We start from the raw sequence: 25,047 nt of genomic DNA, 5'->3' as shown, positions 1-25,047 counted from the left end.
CTTCAGGTTACGTTCAGGGGGTAGACACACAATCCTTCAGGGGGCCTCTGTGAGTTACATCCTTGCTGGGCCCTGCAAGAGATGGAGTCAAAGTCAGGGAAATTGCCTGAACCACAGCCCCACACAGAATCGGAGTGGTGCCAGCGCCCAGGTGGGGCCCACCACAGGACCATCACCTTTGCTCCACAAACAGCTTCCCTGGGGGAGAACTCACACCGTGGGACTGGCACCAGAGGCCTGACTGACTGCATTCGTTGGAGCTGACCAAGACCTGGCTCACTTCCAGCTGGGGTCAGCTCTGGGCCAGGACCCATCTCCACTTCTGGTGCAGGCACCACCCACCCACAAATCAAGATTTTTAGGCCAAATCAGCAGGCTTTGATGATCAGCTCCCCAGAGCCTTCCACAGAAGGGCAAGTCCCTTTCTGGAGGAGGCGGGACTCCTGAAGGGGTAGGAGGCAGGTTGGCTTTTATCTGTCTTTCCTCCTCCTCCCCAGCATCCCTTCTCCAGTGTCTGGCGCTGCCGGTTGTAACCCGACTCCAGCGCGGCCGGCTCCTCGCCCCCCCTCCCCTCCAGCCACCCGGCCCAGCAGCGCCACCCGCGCGCCCCAAGTGCCACATCACTGCACCCTTCAGCGCATCTGCGCGCCCACCATGCCTACACCGCCGCTGCTCTTGACCGTGCTGGCCACACTGGCCGCTGCCGCTCACCCCAGCTGCTCTCCTGGACCTGACCCCTCCGGTAAGGTCCCAGCTGCCTCTCTGGATAGTTTTAGACACCCCCCCCAAACCACCTGGGATCTTTTCTTTCCCCGTTGCTCGTGTAACTACCTCCTGGGCAGAATGTCGTAAGGGTGCCACCTTGTGACCCTTAGGCAGTAGACTTTGCTGGGGCACTGGACTTTCTCAGCGGCTGAGCCAGAGATCCCAGGGAGATAGCAGAGCTGGGAGAGACACAGCATCAGCCAGTACAGAGCAGGCACCTGGACTGGTGGGATCTGCAAATGGGTCAGAGTTATCAGTGCCAGGACTGCAGGACAAGGCAGTCCGAGTCCCCTGTCCTTCCAGGAATGGGGAGGAGCTGGCTACAGCAGATTCCTGACTCTTCCTTCGAAACTTCTGGCTGCAATGTGGATAGATTGTCTTTGGAAGTGACCCAGGAAAGGGTGAAATGTTTCTGAGGGTAGGGCAGGGAGAAGGGAGGGACCAGGGACACCCAGGAGTCTCAACTGAGGGTCCTGAGGATGGATTTGGAGTCCTGAACTCCATTCTGGTGCCACTGCCCCTCCAGAAGCTAGGCTCCAGTTTCCCTCTTACTTGGGTGGGGGTGCATCTAGCTTACATTCTTGGGGTCTTTATCAGCAGCAACCACCTGAGTCTAGATGGAGCCTCCAGGGTCTTCAGAGCCCATGGTATCAGATGTAGAATTTTAAGAGCTAGGATCTGTAGTCACCTGAGCCAAGAGCCTGTGTGCTTGGCCAGGTGCATGTTAGGCACACAATGTCCCTTTTCTTTGCTCTCAGCCTGGGGTTTTCTCCCCACCTTGGCCTCCCCTGGCCCTTGATCCATCCTGCTGCAGAATGGACAGTGCAGGCCAAGTGTGCAAGTGTGCATGTGTGCAAGTCTGTGTGGACGTGTGTGCAGCCCGTGCCTGTCTGGCACTGCTAAAACTTGCATAGAAGGGCTCGTCGTCCAAACTCCTGCTGTCTCGGAAAATGCATAGAGTCAAAAGCTGGTTTGGGACCCCTGCTACAGAAAGCCTTTCATGACCCCACGCCAGGAGCACCACCTCCCAGACCCCAGACCAAGGCTGCTTCACAGACACCCGCTTCCTCCCTGGGGCAGGACACGCAGGTGAGCTTTGGACCTGGCTGTCCAGAGCACCATCACAACACATCTGCAGTACTTCAGGAGGGAGGGAGTAACTTCTTCTGGTGCAGTCTTCCTCCCTGGGGACAGGCATAGCTTTCAGATCATAGACACTTCTGGGTCAGCCTAATGGTTTCAGTCCAGCTTTCAAGCCTAAAGACTGCCACAACTCCACCCCAGTCCCACCCTGCCCGCATGTCCCAGGGGCTCGGAGCAAGCCTGGGGTACATCTGTGCCCAGGCTTTTTATTGACAGAGGACTTTAGTTCTTCTCTGAGCCTGAGTTTGGGGGTCTTACTCTGACCCCTTTACCTGGTTGTGTGACTGGGGGTAGCTGTCCTGATCTACCCCAGGGCATTCTGACTTCTCTGTTGAGGGGCTTTACCCAAGAGCCGGATGGGCAGTTGAAGAGGGAAGGTGGGACCAAGGGCAGCTTCCATCCCTGCCTTGAAGAAATGCTGCCACCTTGTGGTTGATATAGGCTAGCTCTATGGACTGCGAGGACAGAAAGAAACAGGTGAGACTGTTTTTAAATAATACAAAACTTAATCCAATAATCTGGAATATTATTTCAATATTTCTTCATTGCCATAAAAATATGAGTAGAATATGTTCTAGTTTGCTTCCTATTGCTGTGATAAATGCCATGACCAAAAGCCCCGTGGGGTTTGTTTGACTTATGCCTCCTGAGGAAAGTCAGGACAGAAACTCACAGCAACCTAGAAGCCGGGAGCAGGAGCTGTTGCAGAGACCATGGAGGGGGTCTGCTTGCTGCTGGCTTGCTCCCCGTGGCTTGCTTAGCTTGTTTCTTATCATCCTAGGCCCACTTGTCCAATAGTGAAGGGAGACTTGTCTAGGTTCCCACTGTGTGAGGAGGGAACCCAGAGCCACCCAGGCCAAGGACTGGGCCCTTTCTCTGTTCTCACTGCACTGGTCATGTTCAGAGTTCCCTACAGCATGATTAGTGTGAGGAGGAGTGTGTTCTTGGGTGCCAGGGGTTCTTGTGGTTTGGGCACACATCCAGATCCACATCATAAGAGTCTGTGAGTCTGTCCCTGTTGGTTAAGAGGGCAAAATCCGGTATGATGTGTACTCCTCCTGTCATCCCAGCATGTGTGAGGAAGGCAGGAGAGTCAAGAGTTCAAGATCATCTGAAGCTACATGGAGAGTACAGGGTCACCTGGGCAACATGAGATCCTGTCTCAAGCCACCAACTCAAAGGTGGTGAAAACCTGAGCTACTCTGTGAATGCCGGGCAGAGGTACGGTATCTCAGATGCTGCCTGTGTCTCATGGAAGCCTGGGAGTAGGATCGGAATTGAGGCCGCCTGACTCATAGTAGGTCCACTGAGCATGGTGGGTTCTGGTAACCACGGTGGGGCTGAGCCCCTTGCTTTCTCTAGAGGTGGCAGGCACAGGTGGCTTAGTCGTGTGTTTACCCTACTGGATGACTCTAGATCTTGTGAGAAGTCTAAAGGTGTTGTGCCCCTGCCAGGCTCCTGGTCATGCCAAGTTCCACCTGAACGGGACAGAGCACAGGCATTTGCCATAGTTCTTATGCCAGCAAAGTCCTTCTCCTCTCCAGTGCATGCGCGCCTGCTCCTAAGAGACTCCACTATGCTTCTGGCCTTTCCCAGCACAAGCCATCAAAGTCCTTCCTGGCCCTACTTCAGGGTCAGCCCAGTTTAAACCTGATGCAAAGTGTCCTTCTTGGCACCTTCTCCTTGTGCACAGGGCGCCCATCAGACCCTTGGCTGAACACGGCTCTTCAAAGGGGTTTTATGACCCTTCCCGGATCTTACTAGAGGAGTTCACGAGGTCTGGCTCTTAGGAGGCCCTTGAGACCCCGCAATTGCGAGGATAGTTTTGTATGTTGATGCTTTTTTCCGGAAAGGGGATCCCCAACTCACACAGCTCTGAGACTCCACACTCTTTCAGTGTCCTTGGGACTGGGGAGTCTGTTTGAATGGCTCTTTGAATAATGCTCAGTCTGAGTATGGTGAGGGGCATGGGCATAGTCTGGGGCTGATGCTCAGGACATTGTGGGAGCTGGTGCATGACTGGCGATGGGGATATGGCCACAGGTCTCTCCAGGTTGGTTCCAGACTGGGCCAGAGAATTGTCAATGCACCCACTTTTTTTGTTTGTTTTTGGAGACAGGGTTTCCTCTGTATTACTTTAGAGGTTGTCCTGGAACTCACTCTGTAGACCAGGCTGGCCTCGAACTCACAGAGATCCGCCTGCCTCTGCCTCCCGAGTGCTGGGATTAAAGGTGTGAGCAGGCAGGGGCTAATGCACCCACTTTCTTAGGCAAGTTGTATGGTTTGTCAGACTCGGGCTGCCGACCCGAGAGACAGGTGTCCTTGCTGCTTCAAGCTCGGATGTCAACCGTGCAGACCAGTGAGGTTAAGATGACAGAGGATATTACAGGGCTGGTGCCCAGTGACTACTCCACAAAGACTGTGAAGGGAGAGATGTGTGCCTGTGTCTGCTGCTAACTCAGGGTTGTCTCTCTTTCCAGGTAAATGTCAGAGGCTGGCCTCCACACACAGTGGTAGGTACTACCCCACCCCTGCTTTGTTTTGTAGGAACTCTACAGTCCCCTGATCTCCATGCTGTCAAAGCAGAGATGCTGACTTCCGATGTGGATAGCAGGGCAGGCTCAGCAGATCCAGTGAAATTAGACTAAACAAAAGGGTAGCCTGACCTGTCCACCCAGCTCTGCCATGGGGCATGCTGGGGGTCTCTCTAAGGCTAGCTCTGCTTTTCTTTCTTGCTGTAAGATTCTTTTTCTTTTCTTTGGGGGCATATGTTATTCATGATGGAGCCCAGGGCCTCCAGCATGTTAAGCACAGGCTATTCTGATCCACTTTCCAGCAGAGAGATGCCATCCTTGGCTTTTGGCTCTGCAGGCCCAGATGGGTTTGTGAACTTGGACATGTCCTTGCCCACAACCCCCAGGTCCTTGATATGAGAGGGGATAGAGCATCTCTCATAGTGACTTAAAAGTTTCTATGAGACACAGCTGTTTCTCTAGAAGAAGCAAACCTCTCTATGCCGGGTGTGTACATCTGGTGTATTCTATGTGGAGAAGATTTGCAAAACCAGGGAACATTTCTCCCATTGAACAACCAGTGCCATATCTGAGATTGGTGGCTCATGCCTGTCATCTCAGCATTTAGGAGGCTAAGGTAGGAGGATTACCACAAATTTGAAGCCAACTTGGGCTACATAGAAGTTCTGGGTCAGCCTGGGCTATAGAGTGAAGGCTGTCTCAAAAAAATCAAGAAACTGGGCTGACAATGTGGCTCTGTGGATGCTTGCTGCCAAGGCTGACCATCTGGGTTAAATCTCCAGGCTACACATGATAGGAAGAGAGATCTGACTTCTACAACTTGTCCTATGACTTCCACATTCTTGCTGTGGTGTGAGCCACCTATAAATAAGTGAATTTTAAAAATCCTAAGAGCAGAAGATGACAAAAAAATCTAAAATGCTTTGAACAGAAAGAAGCAGCTTCCTGGGCTCCTGGAGAAGTTTAGAAGGCCCTGCCTGGCAAATAATGGATTCAGGGGGAAGGACAGTTGGGGCCATCCATACTGGTCCCGCACAAATTGTCCATTATCAGAGGAGCTAGCACCCTTTAGCCTGCACTTACAATGTCCCTGTAAGGGGAGGAACAGAACAAGGCCTGCCAGGTGTATTTCAGGGGGAATTTAACCTTCTCCCGAGAGGGCGGGACATTCCATGTATGATGTGTTCTCATGGACATCTCTCCTTTTGGGCTTTTTGAGGCTTGTTTCTGCTTCTACCAATCTACCTCATGAAGCATCCCCAAGCAGGTGAGGCTACCTGCTCCTATTTTGCTGGTGTCCTTGCCTTCCTGGCCCATTTGCTCGTAGATGGCTAGGTGCGGTCAGTTCAGGAGCCCTCCCTGAGCTCTCCCATAGACCCTGCTTCCTCCATACTAGCCCTGTCCTTGCCTCTCCCCACAGACTGGGTGCTCCATCATTACAGGCCCTGGCCTTAGGTAGTATCTGTTTGGGCATGGGTCATCCTGTGACCCGCTGACTCTCCTTCTCCAGCCACCTGTGTGGACCTGCATCTCAGGACCTGCGCTGATGCAGCCTACAACCATACATCGTTCCCCACTCCCCTGGAGCACCGCTCATGGGAGGCGGTGGAGTCCAGCCCTGAGTACATTCTTCTGGGTGTGCTGCACTTTCTCCTGGAGGGCCAGTGCAACCCTGACCTGCGGCTGCTGGGGTGCTCTGTGCTGGTCCCCCGATGCGAGGGAGGCCATACCCAAAGGCCCTGCCGGCATGTCTGTGAGGGTCTGCGGGAGGCTTGCCAGCCGGCCTTTGATGCCATCGACATGGCCTGGCCCTACTTCCTAGACTGTGCCAGATACTTCACACCGGAGGAGGAAGGTTGCTATGATCCTCTGGAACAACTTCGCGGTAAGGCAAGGCTTTGGGGTGCTCCAGGTTGCACGTTAGCTCTGGGGTTCAAGTTCAGGCGCAGCAGGTGGTGCAACATGCTATGTTGGCAGGCAGGACTGTGTCCGTGGTGGGTTCAGGCATGGAAGTGGCAAGCAAGTTGGTGAGCAGAAAGGAAGCCAACCCACTCTGGCTGAGCCTGTCGCTCCAGGAGATCCCAGGCACTGCTGCTGGAGAGGGGTTATTTGGGGCATGTCTGCCACCAAATTGCTGGTTTCAACTGTTCTTTCTCCTCAGCAATCATTTGGAGCAAAAGAAAACCACAAGTGGGACACTAAGGGAATGGCATTAACTCTTGGTAGCCCTGGGTGGCCTAAAGGGACCTGTCTCAAGTTTCTGCAGCTAACAGGGCTGAGGAGAGTCCCCAGAGCTGCTAGCCACTGGGCTTCCACTCGGGAGAGGAACAGGGAAATAAGCCAGGGGGGCAGGTGTGGTGGGGGTCACACTATGACCAATCACTGTCCCAGTCACATCTTCCTGGCGGGAGTTCTCCCTGTTGAAGAAGCATTTGGGAGCAACGTCAGTAGACTGCAGACTGAGCCGTGCTCCCTGGCTTATGTGAGTGTTATCACAGCGTAGGCCAGGCACCAGTGCAGACAGATGCAGAGCTGTGTCAGGACCACCATAATGGCAGGGTTATGACAGACAACCAAGACTTAAAGGCAGATGATAGCCCCCCATGATTTCTGTAGGTTGAAGATTCCTAAATGCACCTTCTCTTGAGATTTGGTTTGCACGTTTGAAAGCTCCCAGGCAGGCACACACAGCTTGCTGTCACTTGTACACTGGAAGTGAAGACATGCTCCATATGCGTTTCCTGGGCACATCGCTGGCTGTCTTGTGGTGGTGCCATCCAGGAGGTCTATTTGTCATCTTCACACCCCACTTGAATAGCAGTGGGGATGAGGGTTGGGGAGGAGGGTGCTGGGAGAGGCTAGCGGACCATGTGAGACGTGAGCAGATGGGCAGCGCACACCCCAGCCCCAGTTCCCTTCCTTCCCCAGGAGAGCCGGATGCGGAGGAGGCCCTGCCCTCAGGCCTGCCGCCTACCTTCATTCGCTTTGCCCACCACTCCTATGCTCAGATGGCCCGGGTCCTGAAGAGGACAGCAGCCCGCTGTCCCCAGGTGGCCAAGACCTACAGCATTGGACGCAGCTTTGAAGGCAAGGACCTGCTGGTCATCGAGTTCTCAAGCCGCCCAGGCCAGCACGAACTGAGTGAGTGACCATGTGAGGTCTGGGTGTGATTCTGCCCCTGGGAGCAGGGTGCAGGCCCACTTAGCCTTGGGGTGCACAAGCTGGGAGTGACCATTGAGTGTCTCCGCCTACTTACCCACAATCACCTGGGCAGGTGATGCTTTGGGGGCTGTGACTGGCATGTGACCACAGGCCAGCAGGACAGTATTAAAAAGGATTTCTCTAAGCTGGGAATGGTTGTGCACACCTTTAATCTCAGAACTCAGGAAGCAGAGACAGGAGGATCTCTGTGTGTTGGAGGCCAGCTTGGTCTACATAGTGAGTTCCAGGAGCATGGGAATGGAAATGAGTTGGTCTCATCCCAACAGAGACACTGGTCTGAGGAGACTGAGTAACAGTGGTAATAAATCATCCACACAGTTGACAGTATGAATACTCTGTCTTCAGGGAGAGTGAAAGTTTTCTGAGAGGTTGGAGGCTGCAGGGACTAGGGCAGGTCCTGGAGTCAGACGGGGTCAGTGGGTAATGGTTGCCAGAACTTCGGTCCCAGACCTTAATGTGGCATGTGTCACTGTCACCACTGCCCTGCAGTCTACTGAGTCCTAGGTCTGTGTAGGTCTGGGTCCTGGTTACTTCCCCTGTGCTCAGCTCCACATCTGAAGCACATGTTGCTAATGGTGTGGACACAGTGGGTTTTCCATTTCCAAACCAAGGTCCAGTGATGCTGGGTGAGGAGGACTGTTCTGAGATGTGGAAAATGCTCAGGCCCTTTGATGCTTCCTTGCTGTGGTGCAAATTAGGAAATGAAACTTTGTTACAGTGCTTACTAGTGACTGTGAGTTGGAGGAGAGACACCAAGCTGACTGTATCTGGGGCTCTAGGATGTTGTAACAAAGATTTGGCTTGGGCCTCCATCTTCTGTGTTAAAAAATAGGCCATGGCAACCTTAAAAGTGCCTACTGACAGCACCAAGAGCATCATTAAGCCCAGGTCCTCCCTTGTGTCCATCACCTATCCAAGCTGTCCTGCAGCCATGTTGGGGTAAGAGGGCCTATCCTTCCCACCAGCTCCAGAAGTCTCCGAGTCTGTGGACTTAGGACTTTGCTGAGCTGTTCACCCCCACCCAGCTTTCACCTTGTTGGGCTGGGCAGTATGGACATTACAAGCTCAAGGGTCCTGTCTCCCATAAGACATCTAGCCTCTAAGACCAAACCTAAATACCACTCCTACAGACATGCAAAGTTCCTTGTCATTTTATACCCTGCGAAGGGCATGGACATTCACACATACAGCTGAATTATTCTGGCCTGAACAGGCAGTCTGGGAGAGTCTACTTTCCACAAGAGCAATGCTAGTTTCAACAAGTAGGAGTGACTTTCCCACAGCCACACTGAAAAAGGCTGCCAGGTCTAGTCTACTGTTTCTACAACACAGCTGTCATCCACCTTTTCACTCCTTTATCCATCCATACACCCACCCACATCTGCCCTTTCCTCTACCCATAATTCATTATTTTATTCACTCATTTATCCATCCATCCATCCATTCACTCATCCATTTTTCATCCATCCATCCACTCATCTATTTTCCATCCATCCATCCACCCATCTACCAATCCATCTATCAAATCACTCATTCATTTATCTCTTTATCCATTTGTTCTTCAATCTGTCTATTTAATTACCAACCCATATATCCATCCATCCATCCATCCATCCATCCATCCATCCATCCATCCATCCATCCATCCATCCACCTATCCACACACCCATCTGTTCATCCATACATCTGTTTATCCTTCCCTCCCAAGACTAGCTGTTTTACCTATTAAGCACTGATGTGTTTTGACTTGTTGCACAGATATGGACAAAGGATGTCAATAAAAATCACACAAATCAATGACATCATTTATGATTATAGCATTCTTTACCTATGCTAGTAATTGTGGCTAAACATGAGATATAAGTTCAAGAAATGAGTGCCTAGATACCTCAATATGTCCAGAGACTCTTGAGTCAGAACAAGTAGGAATCAGTTCTGGTACACATGACTACCCTTGCTGATCCCAGTCTGTGAGACATCACCCCACGTCACAGTTTCTCCCTGCAGTGGAGCCCGAGGTGAAGCTCATTGGCAACATCCACGGCAATGAGGTGGCGGGACGGGAGATGCTCATCTACCTGGCCCAGTATCTGTGCTCTGAGTACCTGCTGGGCAACCCCCGCATCCAGCGCCTGCTGAACACCACCCGTATCCACCTGCTGCCATCCATGAACCCCGATGGCTACGAGGTGGCGGCTGCAGAGGTGGGAGATGGGTTGCTTCCTCCAATGCTTTTAACCTTTGACTTTACTCATCCTTGTTGAGGGCCTATTTGCAGTCACCTCTCCAGGTGACCAGGACTGAGAAAGAAGCAATACTGCAACATTCTGCTTGATGGGTGGGCATGATGGGTACTGGCAGAGCAGAGAGCTGTGGTCTGTTGTTTTAGGACAGGACTGAGGATGTAGCTCAGTGGTAGCATTCTTGCCAAACATTCGAGAAAAGGGTTGCAACAAGAAAGTGTGCAGGTGGGGGGGGGTTAGGTAAGCTCACGAGGACGGACAGAATGACATGGATGAGAGCCGAGGGAGGCAAGGGGTCAGTGGCATGGGCTGCTATGTGGAGGCAGACATGGGAGAACAGTGTGGGACCATGATACTGAGGAGTGGGGGAAAGGCTGTGGGGGGCGGGGGTAGGAGATGGGAGGGAGGGCAAAGGTGACTCATCTTGAGCTCATCACACAAAGCCACAGAAGCCACAGACCTACTTGACCCTCAGTCCAGCTGAAGTCTGGGCTGGAAAATGTAGGGAGGGAGTTGCTGATCCTTCCCTGGGCCCACATGTTCATCAGGGTGCTGGCTACAACGGCTGGATCAGCGGGAGGCAAAACGCACAGAACCTGGATCTAAACCGCAACTTCCCCGACCTGACATCGGAGTACTACCGGCTGGCGTCCACTCGCGGTGTGCGCACAGACCACATCCCCATCTCACAGTACTACTGGTGGGGTAAGGTAGGAGCTGTGTGGCCAGGGCTCACTCTCTGAGCTAAGGACTCCAGGTGTCCCTCCCTAGGGCACTGACCCCTCTGAGCCTCAATAAATGAGGTAGGCTTATGCCTCGCTGGCACAGGGAGTAATGTATTGAAAGCCCCCAGTCTCCAACAGGGCTGACACAGGTGTGCATCCTGTGGACGCTCTCATGGGCCAGGCACTTTCCCAGAGTCCCTGAGTTCTCCCTCAAGTGTAAGCCAAGCTTGACAGGAGCAGTGTCCTCTGAAGCTAGTACAACCTGCTTAGTGAGAGAACAACTTCTGAAGCTACTGGGGCCTACTCAATGCAGGAATGGGGCGGCCAGGAGCTGAATGGGTGGAATGCTCCTCAGATGCCTGGTGAGGTGACCTGACCAGGAAGGGTGATGCGAGCTCAAAGCTGAAAGACCAGCATGAACTCCGTGGTGACTGGGGGGACTGTAGTAGCTGGGCAGGAAAGGCATGGATGTTGGGTAGCCAGTGGAACAGGCAGAATCCTGAGCAGTCCTCCATCCCGGCAGGTGGCCCCTGAGACCAAGGCCATCATGAAGTGGATACAGACCATTCCCTTTGTCCTCTCAGCCAGCCTGCATGGGGGCGACCTGGTGGTGTCCTACCCCTTCGACTTCTCCAAGCACCCCCATGAGGAGAAGATGTTTTCTCCCACGCCGGATGAGAAGGTGAGAGATGGACACAGTGACAAGCCCGAACAGGTGTTCTCTGCCAGCACAGTCACTTCTGTTCGAGCTCGTGAGGACGAAGGCGTTGCTCGACCCTCAGCAGCCTCTTTGCTTGCTGTCCCCTTCCAGGGAGTGCCCAGTCGAGAAGCAGAGAGCAGCTCTTCCTTCTCGTTGTCCACAGCCGCAGGGAGAAGCTGTGGTGTTTTGATATGTCCGTGTTGTCCCAGACCGCACCAGCAGGGGACAGTGCTACCACATGCATTGCGCCCAGTGGGCTCTAAACTGAGTGTAGAGGTTAAGGGTGCGGCTCTGGCCCTGATGCTGCTCACAGGGGACCATGATTTTTCTTAGGCCTGTTTTCCTTGCTGTGGGTGAGACTAAGTGTCATTGGGACCCCTCCAGGCACTCTCATCCTTAAAGCCACCTTGCTGTGCTACCCAGCCCTGTGTTTGCAAGGGGACTGGTAGCTAATCGCTGTGGATGAGAAAGTGTGTGGGGTGGGGTGAGGCTCATCTGTTCCTGGTGTCCCCCAGGTCTGGGGCCAGCTCTCCATTCCCTCCTGTGTCACTGGCGACTGCAGGCTCCTGCCCCAGGCCTCCTGGGAGTCAGATAGGTGCAGGGAGCCTGGCCTGCCCTCCATAGCAGTTTTCATGACTTAGAAGAAGGGACCTGGAGATAGGGACCTTCAGGACATATGAGGGCCAGACACCAGGCTCCCCGATCTCTGAGCCACCTGGCAAGGGTAACAGCTGCCCTTACCCCCTGTTGGACACTAGTACCTCAAACTGGTCTTATCTGGTCCCTTCCCTGTTACTGGGCTGCAATGGCAGAGGTGGCTACTCCTTCCAACTGTGAGAATCCTCTGTCCATGGAGGAAGACAAAAACAAACAAACAAACAGCCCCCCCCAAAACCAAACAAGCAAGGACAGGACAGCCCAGCCTCCATGAAGGGTCCCGGAGGCTGGCGCACAGGGTATGTAGACATGTGTGAACTCAGGTACATTCGTGTTTGTGTTTGCATGCCATTGGGAACATGTGTATGTGCTTGTGTTTACATGTGTGTCAAGGGAGGAACCCAGCCTAACCTAGACTTAGAAAGTGCTTCCCTGAAGTTGGGGCTTCTCCTAGTGGAGCACAGGGGCAAGGATGACATGGAAATGTCCAGGTTTGGAAGGGTGCTTCAGACACAGGCTGTCAGATACCTCAGTGCAACCTGGCCAGGCTTGGTGCACTCATGCTTGTAGGCTGCAAGGGCTGTGCCGGCAATACCTGTAACCTCTGAATTCTTGGTCCTGCTTCAGCCCATCAGCCTGCTCGCTCACTCACTCACTCACTCCTTCACTCATTCACTCCTTCACTCATTCACTCACTCATTTACCCTCACTTACACATTCATTTACACATTCATTCAGTGTGGAGTCTCAAATCTAGCGCCTTCGTAGAGCAGGCGTATCCCCTGGGTGGGCAGGAGTGCTGTGAGCAGCAGAAGCCCCTCCATGTCAGGCCAGCCCATCAGCCTCAGCATCTGGGAATGTCCGTAGGGGGGAGGTTCACCTCAATGGGTCCCACTAGAGTCAGAAGAAATGAGCCTGCTCCCCAGCCATCAATCCTCAATCAATAACTATGCAGCCTGCCGCCGGCACAGGCTCTGTGGAAACCACAGTCTCAGGAGAGGTGGGGGAGTGTGAGGAAAGGCGCTGGCTGGGCGTCCCTAGATACACCTTTGCCAGTGTTCTATCCTGTCAGAGAGAGCCAGCCCTGCTCATGCCCTCAGCCCTCCCCACGTACCACTAAGATTTGGCATAGCTGCAGCTCACCATAGCACTCCATCAGGCAGCTACTGGGAGAGCGGGTTACTGTGCCCAGTGACTTGCATCCCTGGGTCTCTGGGGCTGCCCTGTTTCTTTCTTCCTTCTTGTTTTCTTGAGACACAGTTTGTTTATGTAGCCCTGGCTGCCCTGAATTGCTGTGTAGATCAGGCTGACCTTGAACTCACAGAGACCTGCCTGCCTCTGCCTCCTGAGTGCTGGGATTAAAGGTGTGCGCCACCACACCTGGCTCTGGATATCTTGTTTCATGTTCAGTTGTCATGTCTGTGACCCGCCCGCTCGCATGGCCTGCAGATAGGCCACTCCTCTGCACCGCATCCTTGCTCTAAGCCTGGCCTGAGGCTCATGTGCCCAGGATTTGGGGGGTGATGGCTACAGTTTCTTTCTAGGCCTCCACCCACAGGACAGTAGATGAGAGGAACATAAGATGCTGGTCCCAAGGCAAGGACGGGAATGAAGGGTGGGAGGGGGTCAGATAGTCCAGGTATTGGGCCTACCCCAAGAGCCAAGTCCATGTTTAGGCAGATGGTGGAGGGCTGCAGAGCCGTCAGCTTCCTTCTCAATCTCCATCCTCAGATGTTCAAGCTGCTGGCCAGAGCCTATGCTGATGTCCATCCCATGATGATGGACAGGTCGGAGAACAGGTGTGGGGGCAACTTCCTGAAGCAGGGGAGCATCATCAACGGGGCAGACTGGTACAGCTTCACTGGAGGTGCGGCCTGCGCAGGCGGGTGGGTGGGGCCTCCCTCCGCAGAGCCCTGGCATTTGGGCAGAGTCTGGTTGAGTTTTAGTCACCATCTTCCAGGAGAGGCAGGACTGGGGTGAGCTGGTCCTGTGACTGTGGAAGCTACTGTTAAGTTTATTTTATAGCCACCCATGTGGTGATTCCACTCATGATCAAGCCCTTCTGCCTGTTAAGCATCAAGTAGGGTTGGTAGGTGCAGTGGTAGAACCCCCAGAGAAGCCGACATTTCAGGGACAATGGAGTTTTGGTTCTGTGTAACAAGTCCTAATGGTTGGGATTATTTACTGTGTAAGATCATGGGGCACTTGTACTCTTACTAAGCTCAGCACTCACTGGGCCCCTGAGTTCTCACTGGCTACTGTGTCCTGGGGGAAGGCGTAACAGGTGCACTGTGGGGCACAAACACTACACATATCCTGGGCATCCACTGAAGGGCCCACATGCACTGGTACAGCCCCCCTTCATCGGACTCCTGCTGTACCCAGAACACCTCCCATCGGGCCCATTCTGCAGATGAGGACAAGAGACAGACTCACAAGGCCTTTGTTAGCACGGCTGGGGCTCACCTTCCACTCCGCCTCCCGCCAGTCCTGCTCAGGTGGTGGAGAGCTACCCCTCTCATGTGTTCCAAAGCTATTACCTGGCTCTTCCATGCTGCCAGGGACTGACACATGACATCTTTTGGAACATGGCAGCATCTCTTCCTCCGAGGCTTCAGATACATTGGCTCCCCAGATGCCAGGCAAGGTCCTACTGCTGAGGCTTACAGCTGTCCTGTAAGGGCCTAACTGGAGAGGCCAGCAGGCTTCCTTCCTGCAGCTGGCAGGGCCATGGGGCGGATGGCCCCACAGGTGGACAGTGGCAGCCGTGAGGACTGTAGGCAGTGATGGCTGCAACAGCAGGGCTCAGGAACTCAAAAGTCCTTAGATCAGAGAGCAGGGGAGAGGACATTGTAGTCCTCACTCGCTCTCCTGGGGAATGGAAATGGTCATGCTTCCCTGGGCTGCTGCTGGAACTCTTGGCAGCTGGATGCTGAGGACGTTGTCAGACCTCTTGGGGCTGCAGGCTCAGTAGCTGGGACACAGAGGCTCATGTGTACCCTGGCTGGCTTCTCTGGGAGAACAAGATTCTAGTCCCATGGACTCTGCTGCCAACCTGTCTGGAATCAAAGTTTGTCTCTGTGGTCTTGCCACGGCCTCTTACTCCTGTGCCCAGGGCTGTGCATGGGGAAACAGCGGCAGAATAAGTCACCTCTATGTGCAAAGCAGTGCTGGGCCCGGGGTCTTGTGCCTGCTCCAGGGTCTCTGTCCTTGACACCCAGCCACCTATCCCACAGGGATGTCTGACTTCAACTACCTACACAGCAACTGCTTTGAGATCACAGTGGAGCTGGGCTGTGTGAAGTTCCCGCCAGAGGAGGCACTCTACGGCCTGTGGCAACACAACAAGGAGCCCCTGCTGAACTTCCTGGAGATGGTGAGCCCTGCCCACGGGAAGCTTCCCATGGTGCGGATGGGGTTCAGCTCCGCCCTTAGTCTCCCTCGTCTCTAGGCTCTGTGGAAGTGTCTGTTCATGACTTCTCTGACCATCCATTCAGGACAGGCAGGTCAGAGTGGGCACAGGGTAGGGAGGTGGGGAGGTTGAGGGGCAGGGCTTCACAACCACTTCTCCCACACACCCGGGGGGAATGCCAGGTGGATGCTCTTTGGGTGAGGATCTCATACCTGACAAAGCATGATTGCCAAAGGGAGCATAGGGGCCAGCAGCTTGTTGGCGGTGGGGGGTGGGGGGGTGGGGGAGGGTGCGGGGTGGGCGGGGGCCAGCTGCTCAGCCTCCAAGCCCTGGGGGTTACCAGAGGGCAGCAGGCAAATCAAGCTGAATCTCGAGAGAAGAGAAGTCAGGCAGGAAGAGGGAACACTCTGAGCAGAGGGGTGCAATAGGGGACTCAATGAGGCACTTGAGCCTAGGTCCCTCGCTGTGACTGGAGTGAGGTGTGGCTGCAGGAGTGATGGGGCATTATGTGTGGGAGGGTCTCAGAGACGATGACTCTGAGCTATATCCTGTTCACCTATCAGGCCTAAGACTGAAGGGTAGACTGTCTGAGAGTAACTGCCTATCTATATCAATGTTATCTGGGCACAGGTGGGCAGGCAGTGATAGGAATGGCTGGAGAGATACCCCTACAACTCCCATTGAATCCTAGAGCTAGGGTCGGCTGAGTCAGGAGAAATGGGTTCCTAAGCCCAATGATTCACCCAGCACAGCTCACATGGGGGCTATAAAATTATGACGAGGCTCTGAGGGTCATAGGGAGATAATACTTCCTGGGGAAATCAAGCACGCTCACGTGCAAGGTGGCTGTGGCAAGTGCACAGTACTTCACAGTCGGTCCCACCCCCGTTGGTCCCATCGCTAGTTTGCCCTGTCCTCCGCAGCCTCGTCCTTAGGTGATGGGGCTTGAGAGAAGAACCACCGTGGCCACAGGGACACACGACTGTGACAAGGGAAGACACAGAGGAAAAGGAGCGACTGTGTGGTGTGGCCTGGCAGCTGCCTGGAGTTTAGGTCTAGACTTTGTATCCCCAAGGCTCTGTCCTTGAGCCCGGTCCTTACTAGAGAGATGAGGAGCCTTCCCCTAGGTAAGAGCAGGCTGAGCCTCGCTAGAGCGGCAGAATGGGAAGAGCACAACCCCAGCTGGCACAGAATGCGGGCGTGTGGCCAGGTATGTCTTCTGTGGTAGCTGGCATGCCTGTCAGCAGGGCGTGTCTCATCCACAGCAGGACTTGGGGCAGAGCTTGGTGCTCAGGCCATCTGCGGTTGTCTGGGGGAAAATGAGTTAGAAGGAGCCTTTTGTGGGGCTGGGATTGCTCCATGGATATTGTACATGAAGCATCAGTGTATGAAGATTTAATGGCGAGCGGAGTGGTGGCCAGTCGGACAGCACTTGGCCTGCTCTGAGACAGATGACCCCCAGGAAAGCGGGCACAGGCCCTGATAAAGATCAGGTCTGTCATGGCCAATTGAGGCCACTTTCACAGTGATCCTAAGCAGGCCCAGGGATGGGGGTGGGAGAGACAGAACCGGTTTCTTCCTGCTACACAGCTCCGGGCCCAGGGGTGGCAGGAGAGGACCCCAGTTGAAGTGCAGATTGGAGACTAGCCCACTGGAGGGAGTGGCTCCCATGGACAGGCCCTGTTCCCCTGAGGGACAGAGGAGTAAGGCCCGGCTGGGAGAGAGCAGCTGAGGCTATGGGGTCAGCAGGAGGTTGAGGAGTGATTGTGTCTGGAGAAGGAGCCAGTCATGGCCGACAGCCAGAACCTTCTAAGAGGGAGAAGGTGAAGGACAGAGGTCTAGGTACACATGTGTGGGAGCCAGAGGTGAGCAGCGACCACTGACTCAAGGGCCAGCTTTAGCCAGGTCCGCTGAGCTGGTGCCACATGCAGGATTCAGCTCCGGTCTGTGGATGAGGAGCAAGGGGGAGCTGGATGGTGTGGTGAGTCTACACCATCAGTTTTCCCCAACACCTCCCATGGTGGAAGCTTTGCATTTGAAATCCCTCCTCTTGCTCCACAGGATAGTTATGTTTCTGGGTTCAGCTGCTCAGAACAGTAGTGCATGCTTAGGAGCAGCCCAGCGGTGGTCGCCGATCCAGGTCACTTGTTCAATTCAGGAGAGTTGAGCTCCTATCCTGTGCTTGTCCCACATCTACGTGCTCCCCTTTCCCAAACGTTCAACACCGGTTTATTGCTAAAAAGCAGGACAGAAGTGACTTGATTGCTATGTCCTCCTTGACACCACTGAGGATCAGGAGTAAGGATGGGAGCTGCCAAGAGCCTCTGCCTCTGACCAGAGGGGACTCCAGGGGACAGTTAAGCTCCCTCCTTTGCTGATCTCAGAGGCACCGTGAGCCCTAGGTGTTGCTGGCAGCCTTGGCTCCGCTTAGACCCATTCTGTAGCTGAAGAGGCTGAGCGTGAAGAAGCAAATGGTTTTCTGGGTCAGGAGGCCCTGAGGTAGGAGTCATTGGGTGCAGAAGGCACAGGGTGTGGCTGGGTAGCCACAGGGCTAGTTTTACAGTAGGCCTGTGAGTGTCCTCCGTGGGTCCTGGGCTTTACTCTGAAGATATGGACAGGGTGTCTGGTGCATAGACATATACGTGCAAGAGTCAGTAGTGGGTTGGGGTCCAAGGTCTGTGTCTTTACCAGGCTTCCTTCCAGAACCTCTTCTAGAGGGAATCATGGATGCCTGCGGAGGCTAGGAAGGTATTGGCGCTCAGAAGCACCTAAGGGTAGGCAGCGAAAGCTGTCTTCAGTGTCTGATGTCAGGAAGGAAAGTGAACAGAACACTTGGGCAGAGTTCCAGTGTCAGTCAAAAAACCCAGAATGTTCTAGAACAGATTGCCCGAGATACCCCCAGAAAGGAAATAAATCCCAGAGAGTAACTTACTCAATTACACAAGCAGAACCCCAACTCAGCGGAGCCTGATAGGGCACTAGGGAAAGTGACCATTGGAGGCAGGTGTCACCTCTGTACCTTCTCTCTGGTGCCTCCAGGTGCACCGGGGCATCAAGGGTGTAGTTACGGACAAATATGGAAAGCCGGTCAAAAACGCGAGGATTCTAGTGAAAGGCATCCGCCATGATGTCACCACAGGTGAGCAGCTGCCTTCACCCAGCTGTGAGTGAGGCCGGTGCGGGTTTCCGTTTCACCAGGTACTCCAGCCATTCTCAGCCAGCTTGGCTAGGGAGGGTGGCAGCATGTGGGGACCCCGCCTGTCCTGTGCTGTGTTCGCCTGGGAAGAGGTGGTTCTGCCATGGCTGCTGTGTTTCCAGAAATGCGCTTCCTTTCCAGAGGTGGCAGCCTGAATCCTGCCACCTCTCTTCATGATCCCTTTCATATAGGTCCCAAAGTTCACACTGGGACCCTGTGTGTGGGGTGGGGTGCTTGGTTATTTGGCTTGCTGATGTGACAGAATGCCTAGGAAGAAGCAACCTAAGGGAGGGAGGTTCATTTTGTCTCAGCTCATGCTGGTAGAGAAAACACGGCTCTACCTCCTAAAGGTTCCACAATCTTCCAAAATGCCACCACTAACCTGGGACAAGACACACGGAGGACACTCCACATGGGACCCACGGCACTCTGAAAAGTTGTTTTTGTCTCACGTGGGCTCTGGCTGTCCTCGGGCCTTTCCCAGCTGGTGAAGGTCATAGTCCACGGTCCTGGAGAGGCGGCTCAGGAAGAATATGTGTTGCTCCTGCAGAGGACCCGGGTTCAACTCCCAGTACATATGGTGGTTCATAGCCACCCGTGACTCCAGTTCCAGAGGATTCCATGTCCTCTTCTGACCTCTGTGGGCACTATGCCTGCGTGAGGTGCAGACGCACACGCGCAGGCAAAAGTCTCATCCACATAAAATAAAAAATAGCCTCAAAAAATTAAAAAAATAGATACCTATAACGGGACTGGCAGTATCACTGTCCAGCGGAAGGTAGACTTGCTGATTAAATAGCTGGGGACAGAGTAAAACTTGCCAGGACGAGGTAGCACTTACGTAGGGTTTTGAGGGATGAATAAAGGTCTGACAGGACATTCTGGGTGGGGCAAATGCGCATTCCACCCTGTGTTAAGGCCTTCTTACCCCCAACTATCACACATCTGCCTCAGCCCGGGGCTGAAGCCCTCTAACGGTTGTTTCTACTCTCTTTGAAGCCCCTGATGGTGACTATTGGAGACTCCTTCCCCCGGGTTCCCATATCGTCATTGCTCAGGCCCCTGGCTACTCCAAGGTTATGAAAAGAGTCTCCATTCCCTTGCGCATGAGGAGGGCTGGCCGCGTGGACTTCATCCTCCAGCCTCTAGGGACAGGACCTAAGAACTTCCTTCCTGGGCCTTCAAGAGCTTTACCCTGGTCCCAAGATTCACAGGGACAGGCTGCACAGCTGGATTTTGAGCCTCCCAGGGCGCGCAGGCAACCAGCTGGTGGGAGCAAGCCGTGGTGGTGGTCTTACTTCACGTCGCTGACCCCATACAAGCCACGCTGGCTGCTCAAGTACTAGCGTCCCCTCAGGCCCTGCTGCCTTGATGTCCACCTCCAGCCTGGACTTCTGGTTCTCGAGTCTCCCGGCCATGGACGTTACATACAGCCTCTGCAGCTTATTAAAACGTGTTCACCACTGCAATGAAAGGCTCCATGCAGAGAGGGGAGGAATGGGGTCCTGGCTACTGAGGGCAACTTGGACTGGTTCTGGGATTAAGACCCTAGATGGTGCTCTCCCTATTCCCGAAGCCTTGATGGCTGAGCTCTGGATCCTGCTGCTGCAGGTTGAGTGGCCAGGAGTCACCTGGATGGGAAAAGTGGGGGTACACAGAGGTGACTCCAAGGCAGGCTCAAGGCCTCAAAGGCGGAAGTGGTGGTTAGCACTGGAATCCCTGCCGCTTGGCTGAAATCTGCCTTTGGGGGTTCACAGGCTCCATGGGGTTCTGATTCTGGGGCCCAATCTTCTTTGGCCCTTTCTTTTTTCTTACACGGCCACCAGCTCAGGTCCAGGGACCGCCCCTGGCCCCATGCTCCCCATAGGTGCCCTTTCTTGGCCAGCTCTCTCATCCTGTAAGGGGATCTGCCAGGCCTGGGGTTTACCAGACTAGTTTCCTAAGGGAGTGCTAGCAAAGAAGTTCTAGCCAGCGCACACTGCGTAACAAAGTCAAACTGGTGTTCTAACAACAAAAGTTGATCATAGCCTAGTCCTGGGAGGGCTGGCCTTTCCCCGCTTGGTTTTAGGTATCTCTCTTCTCCCTGTGTCTTATGGGGTCATGACAACATGACTGTCACCAGTACTAATATGTTCCATGGCCTCTGGGCAGCCTAGGCCATGATACAGGTTTTTTTCCCCCAACCCTCTCGCTCTCTTGAGACAGGGCTTCTCTGAACAGCCCTGGCTATTCTGGAACTCACTCTGTAAACCAGGCTGGCCTCAAACTCACAGAGATCCTCCTGCTTCAGCCTCCCGAGTGCTGGGATTAAAGGCAAGCGCCACTACTGCCCGACTTTTGTTTTGTTTATTTGTTTTTTGCTCTCAAGTTTTCAAGACCGCAGTCTACATGCTTTCCTCACTGGCTTCTGATATGTGGTGGGGCCTAGAGCCATTAAAACTACAATTCACAGCTGCTGAGCAAGGTATGTGAGCTTCCAAGAATGACCTGGGGTCTTTTCAAGTTTGGAGTCTTTGAGCCCTGCATCTCTCCAGGTGTCTGATGGTCAAAAGGTCAGCATTTATTTGGTCTCACTGTGTACAGGACACCGTGCTGAAGTCACGGTATGCTCTGGAGCAGGGACCCCAGTGGGACACCATGTGGGTGCAGTAGAGGGAACAGGCCTAGAATGCCAGGACTGTGGTATGCATTCTTGGTCCTTCTTGCAGGGTATGTATAGGGGGCCCCCTGCAGCCCCCTGAACTGTTCACACTGCCTGGAAGAGCAGGCCTCAATGCAGTGGAGTGTGGAGATGACCAACAGGCATCCTTAGTGACATCTTGTCATCTTCTGGTACCCTGTCCTATGAGCAGTACATGTGGGTGTTTATGCTCGTTGCTTCCAAGCTGCTCTCCACCCTGGACCCTGTTGCCAGGCAGGTTACAGGGAAGCACCTGGGGCCAATGGCGTGTCTAGGCTGCGGATCTAAAGGATACACATTTCCAGTTGGGATACCTAAGAGTGACACATGGGTATGTCCAGATTGAATTCCCCCAGGTGAAGAAGCAAAAACCTTCCGTGAGAGCTACAAGATGCCTGAGGCAGGTCTGATAAAACCTGGAACTTCAAACACACAGGAGGAAGAGATTTAGGGAGAGTCAGACCTTGTGGGACAGAGTTCAAAGGAAGGAAGACTGAATTCAGAGGCTAGATTGAAAAGTCCTGAAAGATCCCTGCTGGGCATTCAAGGATGCTAAGATGGGTCACTGGAGAGCAAGCAGCTATCTGAAGTTGATAATGCTGGAGTTAGACAGAGAAGGGTGACAGCATGATGGGTGCTGTGAGGAGAGTTCAGGTCCTCGGGCCAGAGACAGAAATATGAATGAGGAGAGGAAATTGGCTCATTTCGCAGAAGTGGAGTCTGTTCATCAGGTCCATTCCGAGAATGGTTTCATAGCACACACCTGCAGCCAGGCTTGCTGATTTCCAGGCAGGAGGCAGGGAAAGGGGGTAGGGAAGAGGACGTCAGCCACCAATACCCTCTTGGATATAAACTCACTTCCTAGGTGACCGATCCTGGGACCTGGGGACCTATTATCTAGGAATGCGCAGACAGGTCTCAGAAGGGCACCTGCCAGCACCTATGAGAGGGAAGGGCTTCTGTAGGTTTTGGGGCCTGAGCAAGAGTTAGATCCTAACTGGGAAGCCTCAAACACGTGATGGACATGTAACCCAAGACTCATGGTAAAGGGATTCCTGACTCTGCTAAGGAAGCTTAGTGTGGAGCCACGCCTTTTATACCAGCACTTGGGGTGACACCTAGCACCCCAGAGGGTCAGGATTTCAAGGTTATCCTTAGCTACAGAGTGATCTGGAATCAAGAGCATTCCAAGGGGAAGGGAGACCATGAGAGTGCTGCAGGGAGGGGTCTACTCTGTGGAGACCTGGGGAGGGAGGTCCCCTGGATGCTGCAGAGCACCAGAAATGGGAAGGAGGGTGGGACATGGAGCCCTCGGAGGCCACACTCAGTCAGTTTGCTTATGGAGAGGAAACAGCCTTTGCTGATATGGAGGAAGGGTGGAGGGCCTTCGGTGTCCCCTGGGAATGGGTAGGGACTGAGCCACATCAATAGCACGAGGGCTCAGGATGATGGGCATTGCCATGGTAACGGGTGCTGTCCATCATTGTTTACTACCCATCTGACTGCCCTTGGTCTGAATTGGGGGCTGGAGAGAAACTTGGGCTATATATCCTGGAAGCACCTAGAGGGTCACTTATAGACACCTCTACTAAATACAGTCTCTCTCCTACCCACTGATAGCTGGTCCAACTCTGCTTATGACCTAGGGATGGGAATGGAGGTCATGCCCCTGAAGTGAAGCTGTTGCTATCTGGCATACTCTCTTCTTCCACCAACTCTCTGGTTTTATGATGTTTCACGGACTTCTTAGGAAGTAAATGACCCACATTTGACATGAACAGTTCCAGACACGCTAGGATGTTTCCCAGTGCAAGTCAAGGCTGACTACACTACAGTTGGTGTCAGAAAAGACTCTGGACAGCCACAGGCCATGCATGTTTCCTGCGGTTCCCGTGATACACTGACTGTACAGTGTTTTTCCATGTGAGAAATGCTTCTTTCAAGGCCTCTTAGCCCCTTTAAGCCTTCCGGGCAGTGCGCCCTCCACCCCCCGCCACAGGTGGCCTGGCTGGCCCTCCCCTCTCCCTTGTGGTATCCTGCCATCCTGGGCCGATCCTGTGACCTCACAGTGATCTGCAGAGGTCCACGTGTCCTGTTCCTCAGACACACGATGTACAGGCAATGGACTGCAGTCACAAGACCTCACTCCACCGGGGCACGAGATCATAAACCATTCTCCAAAGACTTTATGAAGGTCATTTTTCCCCTTCCATTTTCGTATACAAATCTAATCTTTTGAGAGCCCACTCCCTTCTAACTCATTCTAACTCACAATATTACAGGCTTTCATCAATAATAATATACGATCAATTACTCAAATGTAATTGATTAGTCAAGAGAACCACATTTCCCCTCTTAGCCCATGTCTGATTGGATGTAAAGCACAGCAATTGCCCCCAGAGGGTGGCCTTGCCCTTGGCTGTGGACTGTCTTGGCTTTTTAGCTGAGATTGAATTTATATACAATTTGCTAATGTTAGCTTAAGAAAAACCCAAAAGGGCACTTTATGTCCCAGCCCTACCGATGACACCATCCCAGGGTGCGATAAGCTGCCCGTGAAGGGGATTAGCGGCTGAAATTGCCTCCTAACCTGGCTCTGAGCTCCGTTTGTCTTTATTTGGTTGCACAGATAATTTTTTTTGTCATCAGAAAGTTGAGTTCCATAAATACAATATCGTCCAATTTAATAATGATAACCAGAGCTGGCTTTGTCCAGTCTGCATCTTTCTTGGCTGAAACAAACCCAGGATGTTTCTCCAAGATGGCAGCAACATACAGAAGATTTCTAGCAAGGCCTATCTGTACAGGGCAGGGACAGGCTACTGCTGCCTGGGCTGGACCCTTTATGTGCTTACCTACCTGCAGACTGCAGCATGATAGCTGGGTGCCGTGGTGGCTGGGTGCTATAGTGGCTGGTGCCGTGGTAACTAAACAGTGTAGTGAGTGGGCATTGTGGCGACTGGGCAGTGTGATCCCATTCAGTGAGGTACCTGGCTTGCCAAAAAGCATTGTGCGAATGGAAGACATGATGGGGTTGGGGGAGGGGGCTTCTCTTCCTTCCTGGAGCAGGAGAGACACTCTGCAGCTAGAGCTGCTGAAGCGCCATTAGATCTGGGGGCTCTCAGCCACCATCCTTCCGTGAAGCCAGCCTGCAGGAAGCTGGCTGCAGGGCCCCCCGCAGGCAGAGTGAAAACTCCTCTTCTATGTTCTGAGCATGTTTCTGCACACCTGCCTCAGCGAGGCCCCTCACCAAAGACACCTGATGGAGACAGAGGTGGGTGTAGGCACGTTGTAGGGCCTGGATGATTGTGACTTAGAGCCTCCGTCACCTTCTTCTACACCCTAACCTTGTGATATTTAGAAATGGAGCTTTTGGGCGTGATTAGGGCCAGATGAGGTCATGGGGGCCCTCGTGAGGGGATTAGGGTTTCATAAAACACACTGGATGGCCCGCTCTTTCCGTCCCCACCACCCAAGGATGAAGATCAGGAACGGAGTCTAGTTGGGAGCAGAACCTCTCAGCCCTGTGGTCTCGTGAAACTGGCAGCACAGGTGTCCTTTGTTCCAGCGGCCATCTGTGGCTCTGGGTGAATGCAGTCCTTAAGGGCTGTGACCCATTGATTGAGGCTCCTGGAACCCCGAGAGCTGATGGCTCTCTGAACGGTATCCAGTGCTGGACTTCTCTGCAGAACTGCTGTCCTATGAGGGCAGGTCAGGCTGGGACATCTACAGCAGACTGGTGGGTGTCACCAGAGGACCTAGAGTAACCA

The 25,047-nt window shown here is 53.5% G+C and overlaps 1 protein-coding gene across 1 annotated transcript; it reads left to right on the top strand.

The window, feature by feature from the left end:
• Window positions 1–490: 490 nt before the first annotated feature.
• Cpz (carboxypeptidase Z) lies at window positions 491–20,066 on the top strand. The gene is made up of 11 exons (XM_040746955.1): window positions 491–742; window positions 4,389–4,421; window positions 5,953–6,327; window positions 7,371–7,583; window positions 9,672–9,868; window positions 10,456–10,617; window positions 11,156–11,314; window positions 13,721–13,856; window positions 15,226–15,365; window positions 18,441–18,540; window positions 19,597–20,066. The coding sequence occupies exons 1-11, from the start codon at window positions 655–657 to the stop codon at window positions 19,941–19,943; spliced, it is 1,950 nt and encodes a 649-aa protein (XP_040602889.1). The 5' UTR covers window positions 491–654; the 3' UTR covers window positions 19,944–20,066.
• Window positions 20,067–25,047: the final 4,981 nt, after the last annotated feature.

Source organism: Mesocricetus auratus, unplaced genomic scaffold, assembly GCF_017639785.1.
Source record: "Mesocricetus auratus isolate SY011 unplaced genomic scaffold, BCM_Maur_2.0 Super-Scaffold_100006, whole genome shotgun sequence".
Classification (NCBI taxonomy): domain Eukaryota; kingdom Metazoa; phylum Chordata; class Mammalia; order Rodentia; family Cricetidae; genus Mesocricetus; species Mesocricetus auratus.
Note: the sequence above shows the minus strand (reverse complement) of the source record. Positions and strands in the feature narration are given on the sequence as shown.